The sequence below is a fragment of the Neovison vison genome, chromosome 3 (assembly GCF_020171115.1).
Source record: "Neovison vison isolate M4711 chromosome 3, ASM_NN_V1, whole genome shotgun sequence".
Taxonomy (NCBI): domain Eukaryota; kingdom Metazoa; phylum Chordata; class Mammalia; order Carnivora; family Mustelidae; genus Neogale; species Neogale vison.
In genome coordinates, this window is record NC_058093.1 from 181,665,384 (window position 1) to 181,679,264 (window position 13,881).

The 13,881-nt window shown below is 40.0% G+C and overlaps 1 protein-coding gene across 4 annotated transcripts in view; it reads left to right on the top strand.

Moving 5' to 3' along the window:
* The first annotated feature begins 1,946 nt into the window (after window positions 1–1,946).
* TWSG1 (twisted gastrulation BMP signaling modulator 1) overlaps window positions 1,947–13,881 on the top strand; it is a 68,038-nt gene continuing 56,103 nt past the window's right edge. Inside the window, exons 1-2 of one of the 4 annotated variants that reach the window (XM_044243401.1) lie at window positions 1,947–2,095; window positions 3,782–3,935. In XM_044243401.1, the coding sequence (XP_044099336.1) occupies window positions 3,813–3,935 (123 nt within the window). In that variant the 5' untranslated portion in view covers window positions 1,947–2,095; window positions 3,782–3,812. Of the gene's footprint in view, window positions 2,096–2,200; window positions 2,344–2,418; window positions 2,506–3,781; window positions 3,936–13,881 lie in introns of those variants that run through there. The other 3 variants (XM_044243404.1, XM_044243403.1, XM_044243402.1) reach the window with 3 other exon arrangements.

Below are 13,881 nucleotides of genomic sequence, written 5' to 3' on the forward strand. Positions count from 1 at the left end.
AAAAATAAATAAAAAATAAAATAAAAAAAGAGAATAGCACAAATGTAAAATAATGCCATTTTTCTTTTTTGGGGAATATGTACTTATTTTTCATAAAATGTCATTCATGTTCCAATACAATAGAATCTATTATTTTTTAAGTGAAACAATGAATACATATTTTTTAATTTCTCTTTTTAAAAAAGATTTTATTTATTTAAGAGAGAGAGCAGGCCTGCACAGGGGTGGAGGGAGGGGTAGAGGAGGAAGAGTAGGGAGAGGGAAAGAATCTCACACAGAGCCGGACTCAGGGCTGAGCGAGGAGCCCGATGTGGGGCTTGATCTTCCCACCCGAGATCATGACCTGAGCTGACACAAAGACTGGGAGACTTTAGAGACTGAGCCACCCAGGTGCCGCGTTAAATTTCTGTTTTAACATACAGAGTTATGATAGACATAATATACATAAAAGTACTTCTCTGGTGTCCTCAGTACTTTTCAAGAATGTAAAGGGGAGAATCTTAGTTTTAATCTCCCAAAAGTGGGAGAATCTTAGTTTTAATAGCTGATTTAGTTCATTGCACTGGAGTATCATAATTCATTTAATTAGTAAGGAATGCCAAAGAATAAGATCCTTAAAGTTAAATTTGTGTACACTCTTAATTATTTCTTTAAGATAATTTTCAGGGATGATTTTTAACATGCAGATTTATTTACTTATTGTAAATAAGTAATTTACTTATTGTACAAAAATGGACTAATATCATTAATGTAATCCACCCCCTCAGCCAGTCAACACTTTCCATTCTTTCTGTTTTCTTCCAAGCCACAAAGGGGAATGTAAGGCATTTAAGACTTTATCACTAGGTCACCATTTCCAAGGGGAAAGTCCCTTGTGGATCCTCCAGCCCAATGCGCCGCAACTTAATCACCCTGAAATCTTTTTAAAACGCAAGTTCCCAGGGTTGTGGGAAAGAACTGAGCATCCTTCTCAAATACCTTCATCTATGTGTTTATTGCCAGTGGAATCAATTCATTTTTCTGAAGTACAGGCTGAAATGAGTGCTGCGTCCTACATGCTCCTAGAGCTCTCTCCTTCTGAGGACTGGGGAGGTAGGCGCGCAGTAGCCATTTGTGTAGCCGTGTGTCCATCCTCTCCGAGGACCAGTGGCCTCCTTGAACAGCACCCACGGCACCTCCTCTCTTCTATTTCCAGTACCAAGCACAGTGTCAGGCACTCACTGAGGCCGCAGCAAATTTAGTGAACTGCTGAACGAAGGCTCTTCCCTAGCAGATCCTTTTTCAGTAGGTCTGAGATAGAGCCCAGAAACGTGCACTTTTAATAAATCCTGCCTCCGACATCAGATAACAGGAGTACAAGGGTAACGGGCTCCACCCGTGAATCCTGCTCCACCACTAGGTGCCTGGGTCTTGAATCTCCATAACCGGACAGATACAGTCTGTAGGGGTTGCCGTGGGAAGTAGCCGAGCTAATGCACGTCCCGTTCTCGGCTCGGGGAAGAACACACGCTAAGGCGCAGAGAATGGGCCTCACGGAAGGTAAGCCGCAGCCCCAGGTAGGCGACAAAGAAACCTGAGATGGGGGCAGGGAAGAGGGCGGAGGCAAGACGCGCGTGGGTCTCCCGCAAGACACCCCCCGGGTGTTTCTGGGGGGCGGGGTGTCTCTCCTTGCAGCGCTGTTGGGCGTGACCGGAGGGCAGGGCGGAGCCTTCGTGCGCGAGCGGAGCCGGGCCGCAGCTGGGGGCGGGGCCTTCGTGTGGGCCGCGCCGGGACCGGGCTGGGGGCGGGGCGGGCCCGCAGGCAGGGAGGGGCGGGCCCAGGGCGTGCGCTGACAGGAGCGCTCCGGGAGTGAGAGACGCCTCCTGGCGGGAGCTGGCGGCAGCGGGGAACCGAAGGCGGGCGGAGGGACCGGGGAACTGCGGGGAAGGCGGCGGCGGGCCTGTCTCTTTAAGGTGCCCGAGGCTCGCGGGCGCTGCGCTGAGGGACGGCGCGGGGGCGCGGCCTGCCTCCCTCGCCCAGCCCCGCGGCTCGCCCAGGCCTCGGCCGACCTGCGGGGGAACAAGGGCCAGGCAGTCTCGCGGCGCCGCGGCGCACGGTGAGCGGGAGCAGGCGGGGCAGGGTCTGCGGCCGGGGAGGGTCCGGACCGAGAGCGCCGGCCTCTGGAGGCCGAGGCCGCGGCGGGCTGTCGGGGCCGGGAGAAGCAGAGCAGCTCCCGCGCGGCCTGGGCCCCGCCTACGCGCAGGACAAAGTGGGGGTGCCGCCCGGTGGGTGCTGGGCGCGGGCCCGCAGGCCGGCGGCACCTCTAAGGCCCCCTCCCCTGCCTTGCTGCTCGGCGGCGCGTCGGTGAGTTGGGGGTGAAAAGCCGCTTTGGCCTCTGCCTCCTCACCGGCAGCCAGGGGCTCCGTGCAGCGGCACAAAGGCTGCTGTCAGTGCCGTCCCCCTTGGGGACCACACACAGGTCGCCCGAGCCCGAGAAGCGGGTCCCGACGTAGGAAAACAGTTCCGGTGCGGTACCGTTCCTCACTCCCTTTAAATAATTCTGTTACCTGCTTCGTACTTGCCATTATTTACTTGAATACTTTTTCCAGTGAGATTTTGGGAGTGGTATGAAGACAACCATAAAAGATGAAAAAAAAAAAATCCCATTTTTAGTGAGCGTAGGATGAAAACTACTTCTCGATAAAAATCACTTTTTGAAATACCTTCTTTGGCCTCCACGAATATGCACCAGAAAGCATCCGACTTAGTATTAAATACATTAGTCAATGCTGTTAAATAAATTAGAAAATTGGGCTACTAACGGTCTTTGGGAATACTTTGTGGGCCTCAGTATCAATCACCAGGGCTTTCTCTTTCTAAACTGAGTCATACTGGGTACAAAGCCCTTTATTCTTCCCACCTTCTTATTGTTTTGCTTTATTGTGCTTTATAATACTTAGCATAAACGTTTACAGTAATCATAAAAGGCCTATAAACTCACCTTTTATATATCCAACATCAGTAGTCATTTATTTTACTTGATTCTATCTTGGGGAGGGTTTGTTTTAATGCCAAGAAGTTGTATCTTTTTAAAAAGCTTAATAACCATGTTGGTTGTTTAACTACTATCAGGATTTTTTCAGGTCTTTTTCCTTCCTTTTTTCAAAGTGTACTATCTTCTTAATAACGTTGAAGAATCTGTGGTACCTATGGTATAGAATTCAAAGAATATCTTCACATTTTAATAAATTACTCGAGTTCTTAATGCAATTAATAATTTACTATCCCCTTTGTTATTTGCTGGGTTATTTAAGGAATGACTGCCAACTGCTTTCTCTGAGCTGCTTCATTCTGGTTAATTATGTTAAGAGATAAAATGAAATAGTCATAAATAATCATTAGAATAATTTGTTTTAAAAATTTGTTGAATGTTTTAAATTATGATACAGTATTAATAGTTTTAAATATGAGTTTAAAGTTGCATAATGGGCCTAAAACTAAAGGTGAGGAGTAGTGGTGCAGTATTAAAACTAGTTATTTGCCTCAGTAACCTGGTGGTTTTTTATACATATATTATATATATATATTTGGAGTTGGCTGACAAGACCTTACCATACAAAAATTGTAGTTTGTTTTGAATGTTTTATCATTCATTGAGAATGTCCTTTAAATGATCACTCAAAAGTCTTTTAACACAAACAATGAATCTTGGTTTGTTTTGCTTTTCATTTCTGTATCTGTTCTTAACCTAGCCCTTGCCTTTGAATTAAAGCTTTTTTTTTCTTCTTGTTTGTTTGTTTAGCTTCCTGGGAGTTGATTGTCCCTGAAGAAACATGAAGACACACTGTGGTGTTATGCTTACTCTAGCCATCCTGGTGTTCCTGACATGGGTCCCTGTGTCACTGAGTTGTAACAAAGCACTCTGTGCTAGTGATGTGAGCAAATGCCTCATTCAGGTAGGATTAAGTATACTTTTTATTAATATTAAAATGTAGAAGAGATAAAGAGTGCATATATACATATATATAGTGTGTGTGTGTGTGTGTGTGTGTGTGTGCGTGCGCGTGCACGCAGACATACAGTGTAAGGCCCAAGTGTTCAGTTGGCTTCTGAGGTACTGAATCATGACACACTGGTCTGGGTTTTTACCTCCATAGTTTTCTTGCATATTCCCAAGGTCAGATTCAAGAAGTTTGGTGCTGAAAATAATATCCAGCTTCATAAATATGCCATTACAAAGTGATGAGCGCTCCATTCGGATAAAGGGTTTCCTTGTATTATCTAGTTTATATACCAAAGAAGCTCAATTAATGTATTTAGGGAAAAATTTAGCTAGTCAAATAATAATCCTTCGCTTATATAAAGTAATAGTGTCTATTCTGTGCAACAGGTTATCCCAAATGTAGCAACTTAATGCCATAAACATGTCATGCAGTGTCTGGGGGTTGGGAGTCTAGGAGCAGTTGAAATGGGTAGTTCCAGCGCCCGGTCTTTCACAAGGTTGCAGGCACATTGTTGACTGCGATTGTGGAGAACCTGCTTTCAAAATACTTGACAGTATCTCTCTTTCAGTCATCTGGATGAGCCTCGTGATGTAGATACCACTCTTATTTTTCTGGAGAAAAAAGTGAGGTTAAGTAATTTGGTTAGGTTCCTATAGCTAGTAAGTGACTGTAGAACACAGTCTTTAACTCCATTAAAGGAGCCTGTGGCCTTCCCACTAACCATACTGGTTATTACTCCATAAAGTTGTGTTAATTAGTGGTGAACTTCACATCTTATATAGCCGTTCTCTTTTTTCTCATCCTGTAAGACCATCAGCAGTCTTGTGCCTTTGTGTGTTGTCTGTATTTATTAGCCTCCCTTTTAATTTTTGGCTGTTGGCTAAGAAATCTGGTAACCACACATAATAGAATTCTGTGTAAGGTATGAGTCAGCTCTAATTCCCACATGGAGCAGTTTTATGTATGTACTATAAGTGATAATGATTTTTATAGATTTGAGGCATTTTGTATTTATTTGGAACATTTTGGTCCTTCTCATTAATAGTTGAGATCCTAGGAAGCCTGGCCTTTATCTGAGTGTAGTTTGCCATTATCTCATACTCTCTTTACCCTTGACTTTGCCTATCACACCAAAACATTGAAATAGACAAGTATGTTGGTTGATTTGTTTTTATTTTTTTCACCGTGGACATTTTTTAGGCATAAATAGAAAGGAGGAGTATAATGAAGGACAATCCCAGCAGTCATTAACTCAGGCCTACCTATGTTTCACCTCTCTTCCTCTACACTGCCCACCCCAGCTATGTCTTAATTTTAGGCAAATTCCTGACACTGTTTTATCATAATTCTAATATCTATATCTTAAAAGATAAGAACTCTAAAACACAGCCATTCTCAATTTAAGGGGTGCCTGGCTGTTTCCATTGGAAGACCATGAGACACTTGATCTCAGGGTTGTGAGTTCGAGTCCCACACTGGGGCTTTTTAGTAGCGATTACTAAAAAAACCAAAAAAAACCCCAAAAAGCAAATAATCTTTAAAAGAATTTTCAGTAATCTTAAATACCCTCTAATTTTATACCTGGAAATCTTGTTATAGCAAGTCTGCTTAGGCTCATGCTGGCAAAAAATTCTGTAGTCAAAAAAAATAAAATAAAATAAAATAAAATTCTGTAGTCAGTACATGAAGTCTAGCTTTGTGCTCTGGGCTGATGGGGAATCTGCGCCACTTCCCACACTGCTTCAGTGTAGCTTCATTATTATTAAAAAAAAAAGTATCAAAACAATTGCTACGTTCATGTTCAGGTAGAATTTCACTTAAATCTCACATTATTTTTTACTCCAAATCTATAATTTCCATTAGTTCAAGTAATTAAAAAATTGGATTTTATTAAAATAATTTGCTTGGTAAAGGAGTATTTTAAAAGATAGCTTTTGGTTAATATTGGTGAATACCCTCAAAGGTTTTCAGTTTGTTTCTTTTGCTTTTAAATTTAAAAATATGTAGGTGGCTCAGTTGGTTAAACATCTGCCTTCAGCTCAGGTCTTGATCTCAGAGTTCTGGGATTATGCCCTGCATCCCATTCCCCACTCAGTGGGGAGTCTGCTTGTCCCTCTGCCCCTCCCCCCCGACTTGTGTGCACTCCAACTCAAGTAAATAAATAGAACCTTTTACAATATTAGTTAATTAATTTTAAATATATGTAATATACAGTAGTTCAGAAAGTAAAAACTATTTTGAGTGTAAAAACTGGAAAATTGAGTGACCTTTACCTGTTAAATGGTGACTTTACTGAATTCATTGGAAAGAAGCTAGAACTTGTTTTCTTTACCATTAATTCAGTGATGCTAACATTTTTTAAGGTTCCTTTTGTTCCTTCAGAACCAGGAATCATCAAATATTTTTCTGGAGTGGTAGAGACAATACTTCTGGTGCATAGTGGCAGAGTATTTGAAGCTAAAATTATTGTGGGTTCAAGAATTGGGGATTTTCTTATTCATTTAGTCATAAACACTTATTGGACATTGAAGTAAAATATGATTCGTTCCATCATTTGACTGATTTTGTGGTCTCCAAAACTCCAGCAGATTATTTCACATTCAGACCTTTATTTTCCTTGAATTCCTTTTACTATGGCTATGTAATCATCCCAAAAATCAGTGGCTGAAACCAACGTTGATTTTGCCCATGAATTTGCATTACGTAGGGCCTGGTAAGTAACCCATCTCTGCACCACACAGCACTAGGGCAACCTGAAGGCGGAGGCCTGGAGTTATCTGAAGCAGCACCATTCCCTAGAACTTTCTATAATGATAGAAACAGTCTACATCTGCCCTGTCCAGTGCAGTAGAAACTAGTCCCATAAGGCTATTGAGCACTTGAAATATGACTTGTGTGATTGAAAATAGATTTTTAAATTTAATTTGGTTTTAATTAATTGAAATGTAAATAGTTACATGTGACTACTGGGTATTGTACTGGATCTCACAAATCTGAAGGCTCACTGATGAGTCTAACACCTGGGCTAGAAAGATTCCTCAGCTCTCTCATTCTGTCCGTCTCTCTCTCACTCACTAACTTTCTCAGTCATCTCTCTAGATGACCCCTCTGGTGTCCTGGTTTAAGACTAGCTAGATAACAGGGCGCCTGGGTGGCTCAGTGGGTTGGGCCGCTGCCTTCGGCTCGGGTCATGATCCCAAGGTCCTGGGATCGAGTCCCGCATCGGGCTCTCTGCTGAGCGGAGAGCCTGCTTTCCTCTCTCTCTCTAAAAAAAAAAAAAAAAAAAAAAGACTAGCTAGATAACATACATACTGGCTCAGGGCTCCCAAGATTCATGAAAGCACTAGAGGAATATGTATTGCCTTTTATGGTCTCACCTTAGAGGTTAAATACTACTTGCACCATAGTCATAGGTCCACCTGGATTTAGGTAGAGGGAACATAGGCCTACTTCTGATGGAGGAGCATAAAAAGAGCGTGTGGCATAAAATGGCATGGACATTTTTGGAAAATATATACACATTTAGTGTAAAATAGATTGGCTAGCTAGGTGATCTCAAAGTTTCCTTCTAGTTTTATGTAGTTGTAACGAAAGAAACCAACTATTATATGTTAAATATTCTCCTTTTTAAAAATTAGAGTAAGAAAGGCATTTCTCTTTTTTTAATTGAAGTATAATTGACATACAATGTTACATTAGTTTCAAGTTCAACAGCATGTTGATTTGACAATTCTAAACATTACTCAGTGCTCACTATGATTAAGTGTAGTTACCGTGTATTATTTTTGTATGTATACATACATATATACATAAATACATACATATATACACAAATATGCATACATACATAAGTATGTATGTATAAGTGTAGTTACCAGTATTATTTTTGTTAAGATTTTATTTTATTTATTTGAGAGAGATAGAGAGAGCACGCGCGCGCACAAGAAGAGAGGAGGGACAGAGGGAACGGGAGAAACAGACTCCCCACTGAGCAAGGAGTTTGATTCAGGGCTCCATCTCAGGACCCTGGGATCATGACCTGAGCAAAGGCAGATGCTTAACCAACTGAGCCACCTAGGCACTCCTGTTATTACAGTATTATTGACTATATTCCCTACACAGTATTTTCCATCTCTGTGGCTTACTTATTTTATACCTGGAAGTTTATAAATATGCCTCTTAATCTCCATTATGTATTTTTCCCATCCCTCCTCCCCCACAGCCATTAGTTCATTTTCTATATTTAAGAATGTTTATTTGTCTTATTTTTAATGTTCCACATATAAGTGAAAGTGTATGGTATTTGTTTTCTCTGTTTGACTCTTTTCATATAGCATAATACCTTCTAGGTCTGTCCATGTTATCATAAATGGCAAGATCTCATTCTTTTTTATGGCTGAGTAATACTCCTTCGTGTGTGTGTGTGTGTGTATGTGTGTGTGTGTGTGTGTATGTGCATGTGTGCATGTATACACTATTCTTTATCCATTCATCTATTTATTGACACTTGGGTTGCTTCTGTATCTTGGCTATTATAAGTAATGCTGTAAGAAACATAGCATGTATCTTTTCAAATTAGTGTATTCCTATTCTTTGGGTATTTGGATTATATGGTATCATATGTATTTCTATTTTTAATTTTTTTTTTAAAAGATTTTATTTTATTTATTTGAGAGAGAGAGACAGTGAGAGAGAGAATGAGTGAGGAGAAGGTCAGAGAGCGAAGCAGACTCCCCATGGAGCTGGGAGCCTGATGTGGGACTCGATCCCGGGACTCCAGGATCACGCCCTGAGCCGGAGGCAGTCGTTCAACCAACTGCGCCACCCAGGCGTCCCTATTTTTAATTTTTTGAGTTACCTCCATACAGTTTCCTACGGTGGTTGCACTAACTTACATTCCCACCAACAGTGCATGATGGTTCCTTTTTTTCCACATCCTTGCCAACACTTGTTATTCCTTGTCTTTTTGATGTTAGCCTTTCAGACTGGTATGAAGGGATACCTCATTGTGGTTTTGATTTGTAGTTTCCTGATGATTAGTCATGTTGAACGTCATCTCATGTGTCTGTTGGCCATCTGTATGTCTTCTTTAGAAAAATGTCTTTTCGGGTCCTCTGCCCATTTTTAATTTGATTATTTGTTTTTTTGGTGTTGAGTTGTATAAGTTCTTTATGTTTTGGATACTAACCCTTTATCAGATATATTATTTGGAAATATCTTTTCCCATTCACTAAGTTCCTTTTTTTTTTTTTTTGATGTTTTCTTGCACTGTACAAAAACTTTTTATTTTGGTGTAGTCCCACTAGTTTGCTTTTGTTTCCCTTGCCTCAGGAGAAATATCTAGAAAAATATTGCTAAGACCAATGTCCAAGCTGTTATTGCCTGTTTATGAGTTTATGGCTTCAGGTGTAATTTTTAGACCTTTCATCCTTTTGAGTTTATTTTTATTTTCGGTATAAGAAAGTGGTCCAATTTCATTCACATGTAGCTGTCCAGTTTTTCCAACACTGTGTCCAAGGAACTGTCTTTTCCCCATTGCATATTCTTGCCTTCTTTGTCATGGACTAATTGACCATATAGATGTGGGTTTCTTTCTGGGCTCTCTTCTCTTTCATTGATGCATGTGTCTGTTTTTGTGCCAACACAATATTGTTTTGATTGCTACAGCTTTGTAATATAACATTAAGTCTGGAATTGTGCCTGCCAGCTTTGCTTTCTCAAGATTGCTTTGGCTATTCAGGATCTTTTGTAGTTCTATACAGATTTTAGTATTATTTGTTCTAGTTCTGTGAAAAATGCCGTGGATATTTTGATAGGGGTTGTTTTAAATGTAAAATTACTTTGGGCAGTATAGACATTTTAACAATATTTGTTCCATGAGCATGGTATGTCTTTCCCTTTCTTTGTATTGTCTTCAATTTCTTTCATTAGTGTATTATAGTTTTAAGAGTATAGGTTCCTCACCTGCTTGGGTGAAATTTATTCTTAGCTATCATTTTGTGCAACTGTAAATGGCGTTATTTTCTTACTTTCTGCTACTTTATTATTGGTGTACAGAAATGCAGTAGATTTCTGTTTATTAATTTTGCCTCCTGCAACTTTATAGAATTCATTTATCAGTTCTAGAAGTTTTTTGGTGAAGTCTTTAGTTTTTCTTATATATAGTATCATGCCATCTGCGAAGAGTGTGTTTTACTTCTTCTTTACCAATTTGGATGCCTTTATTTATTTTTCTTGTCTGATTGCTGCAGGTAGGACTTCCAGTATCATGTTGAACAAAAGTAATGAGTGGACCTCCTTGTTTTGTTCCTGATCTTAGAGGAAAAGCTTTCAATTTTTCATCATTGAGTATGATGTTAGCTGTGGGATTTTTCATATGTGGCTCCTTTTACATTGGAGCATGTTCTCTCTAAACCCACTTTCTGGAGTTTTATCATGAATGTTCTTTGTCCAGTGGTTTTTCTGCATCTACTGAAGTAATCATATTGCTTTTAACCTTCCTCGTGTTGATGTGATGTATCATGTTGATTAATTTGCTAATACTGATCTACCCATGCATCCTTGGACTAAATCCCACTTGACTGTGATAAATTAGTTTTTTAATGTACTGTTGAATTTGGTTTGCTAGTATTTTGTTGAGGATTTTTGCATCTATGTTCATTAGAAATATTGGCCTGTAGTTCTCTTTTTTTGTGGTGACTCTGGTTTTGATACCAGGGTGATACTGGCCTCATAGAATAAATTTGGAAGTTTTCCTTCTTTTGTTTTTTGGAGTAGTTTGAGAAGAATAGGTATTAACACTTCTTTACTTTTTCTTTAGATTTTTTTTTTTTTTTAAATCTAAGAGGGAGTGGGTATGCAGAGGGAGAGAATCTTCAAGCAGACTCCCTGCTGAGTGGGGAGCCCGAGATCATGACCTGATCTGAAGTCAGATGATTAACTGACTGAACCATCCAGGAGCCCCAGTGTTTCTTTAAATGCTTGGTAAAATTCCCTTATGAAGCTGACTGGTCCTGAACGTTTGTTCATTGGGAGTTTTTTTGTTTACTATTTCAATTTCTTTTATAGTAATAGGTCTGTTCAATTTTTCTATTTCTTCCTGATTCAGTTTTGGAAGATTGTACATTTATAGACAATTATCAGTTTCTTTTCAAGTTGTCCAATTTGTTGGCATACAAGTTTTCAAGATACTATAATGCTTTATATTTTTCTGGTGTTGGTTATTTATCCTCCTTTATTTCTGATTTTATTTGAGCCCTCCCTATTTTTTTTTTTCTTGATGAGTATGACTAAATGTTTATCTATTTTATCTTGAAGATATTTTTATTTTGAAGAACCACCTCTTGGTTTCATTGATGTTTTCTATTATGCTTTTTCTCTCCATTTTATTTATTTCTGCTCTAATCTTTATTGTTTCCTTCCTTTTTCTAGGTTCAGGCTTTGTCTTTTTTTTTAATCTCCTTTAGTTGTAAGGTTAGGTTGTTTATTTAGATTTTTTGGTTTCCTGTGATAGAGCTATACTGCTATAAACTTCCCTTTTTGAACTGCTTTTGCTGCATCCCAAAGATTTTGGACTGTTGTATTTTCATTTCCATTTGTCTTCATGTATTTTTTTATTTCCTCTTTGATTTTATGGTTGACCCATCTGTTGTTTGATAGCATGTTATTTAGCTTCCATGTGTTTGTGGTTTTTACAGAATTCTTTCTTTTTTTTTTTTTTTTAAATCTTTTTTTTTTTTTTTAAAGATTTTATTTATTTATTTGACAGAGAGAGAGAAATCACAAGTAGATGGAGAGGCAGGCAGAGAGAGAGAGAGAGGGAAGCAGGCTCCCTGCTGAGCCAAGAGCCCGATATGGGACTCGATCCCAGGACCCTGAGATCATGACCTGAGCCGAAGGCAGCGGCTTAACCCACTGAGCCACCCAGGTGCCCTCCAGAATTATTTCTTATGATTGATTTCTAGTTTTCATTGTGGTTGGAAAAGGTGTTCCATATGATTTCAGTCTTTTTAAATTTATTGATATTTGTCTTATGGCCTAACATGTAATCTCTTCTGGAGATTGTATACTTGGAAAGAAGGTATATTTTGCTGTTTTTGGTTGGAGGGTTCTATGTATGTCTGTTAGGTCCTTCTGGTCTAATGTACTGTTCAAAGCCACTGTCCCTTGTTGATTTATTTCTTCCCTCCTTCCCTTCCTTCCTTCCTTATTTCTTTTAGATTTTATTTATTTGATAAAGAGAGATACAGTGAGAGAGGGAACACAAGCAGGGGGAGTGGGAGAGGGAGAAGCAGGCTTCGTACTGAGAAGGGAGCTTGATGTGGACCTCGATGCCAGGAATCTGGGACCAGGACCTGAGCCAAAGGCAGATACTTAACTGAGCCACCCAAGCGCCCCAGCTTTCTTACTTTCTTTTCTTTTCTTTTTTTTTTTTTCTTTTTTAAAAAGATTTTATTTATTTATTTGAGAGCGAGAGCACACAAGTCAGGGGAGGGGTAGAAGGAGAAGCAGAGAGAGAGAGCCCAACATGGGGCTCAATCCCAGGACACCAGAATCATGACCTGAGCTGAAGGCAGACAGTTAACTGACTGAGCCACCCAGGTGCCCCTCCTTATTGATTTTCTGTCTGGATGATCTATTCATTGATGTAAGTGGGATTTAAAGTCCCTATTATTATTGTATTGCTATCAGTTTCTCCCTTTATGTCTGTTAATATTTGCTTCGTGTGTTAGGTACTCCTCTTCGTGCGTCAGGTACATAGATATTTTAATTGTTATAACATCTTGTTTGATTGATCCCTTTGTCATTGTGTAGTACTCTTTGTCTCTTGCTACAGTCTTTTTAAAAAAATTAATTTATTTGAGAGAGAGAGCGCGTGAGCGCAAGCAGGAGGAGGGGCGGAGGGAGGGGGAGAGACTTTCAGGCAGACCCTGTGCTGAGCATAGAGCCCCACACAGAGCTTGATCTCACAACCCTGAGATCATGACCTGAGCCAAAACCACAAGTCAGGGGCTCAACCCACTGAGCCGCCCAGGTGCCCCTCTACAGTCTTTGTTTTAAAATCTGTTTTGTCGGGCGCCTGGGTGGCTCAGTGGGTTAAGCCGTTGCCTTCGGCTCAGGTCATGATCTCAGGGTACTGGGGTCGAGTCCCATATCGGGCTCTCTGCTCAGCAGGGAGCCGGCTTCCTCCTCTCTCTCTCTCTGCCTGCCTCTCTGCCTACTTGTGATCTCTCTCTGTCAAATTAAAAAAAAAAAAATCTTTTAAAAAAAAATCCTTCAACTCTTTAAAAAATAAATAAATAAATAAATAAAATCTGTTTTGTCTGATACAGGTATTGCTACTCCAGGTTTTGTTTTGTTTTCTTCATTTTCACTGGCATGGTGAATGTGTTTTTGTACCTTCATGTTCAGTCTTTATGTGTCTTTAGGTCTGACATAAGTCTCTTATAAACAGCATGTAGATGCGTCTTGTTTTTTAGTACATTCAGTCCTTTGTCTTTTGACTGAAGCATTTAGTCCGATTGCATTTAAAGAAATTATTGATAGGTACGTACTTATTCCCGTTTTGTTATTTGTTTTTTGACTGTGTAGTTCTTACAGGACTCTTTTTAAAAAAGTCAAATTGTGTGAGCCTGGATGGCTCAGTTGCTGAAGCAGCTGCCTTTGGCTCAGGTCATGAGCTCAGGGTTCTGGGATCAAGCCCCACATCTGGGCTCCCAGCTCAGGGGTGAGTCTGCTTCTCCCTCTGCCTCACCCCCCCCACTTGTGGTCTTTAATAAATAAATTACATCTTAAAAAAAAAAGTCAAATTGTTGGAAAGATACATAGTGAAAAATAATCCCTTGAGTAATTCTCTCTACTCTTCATTTTGTTATTCAGGTTGAACTACTTTTAATCT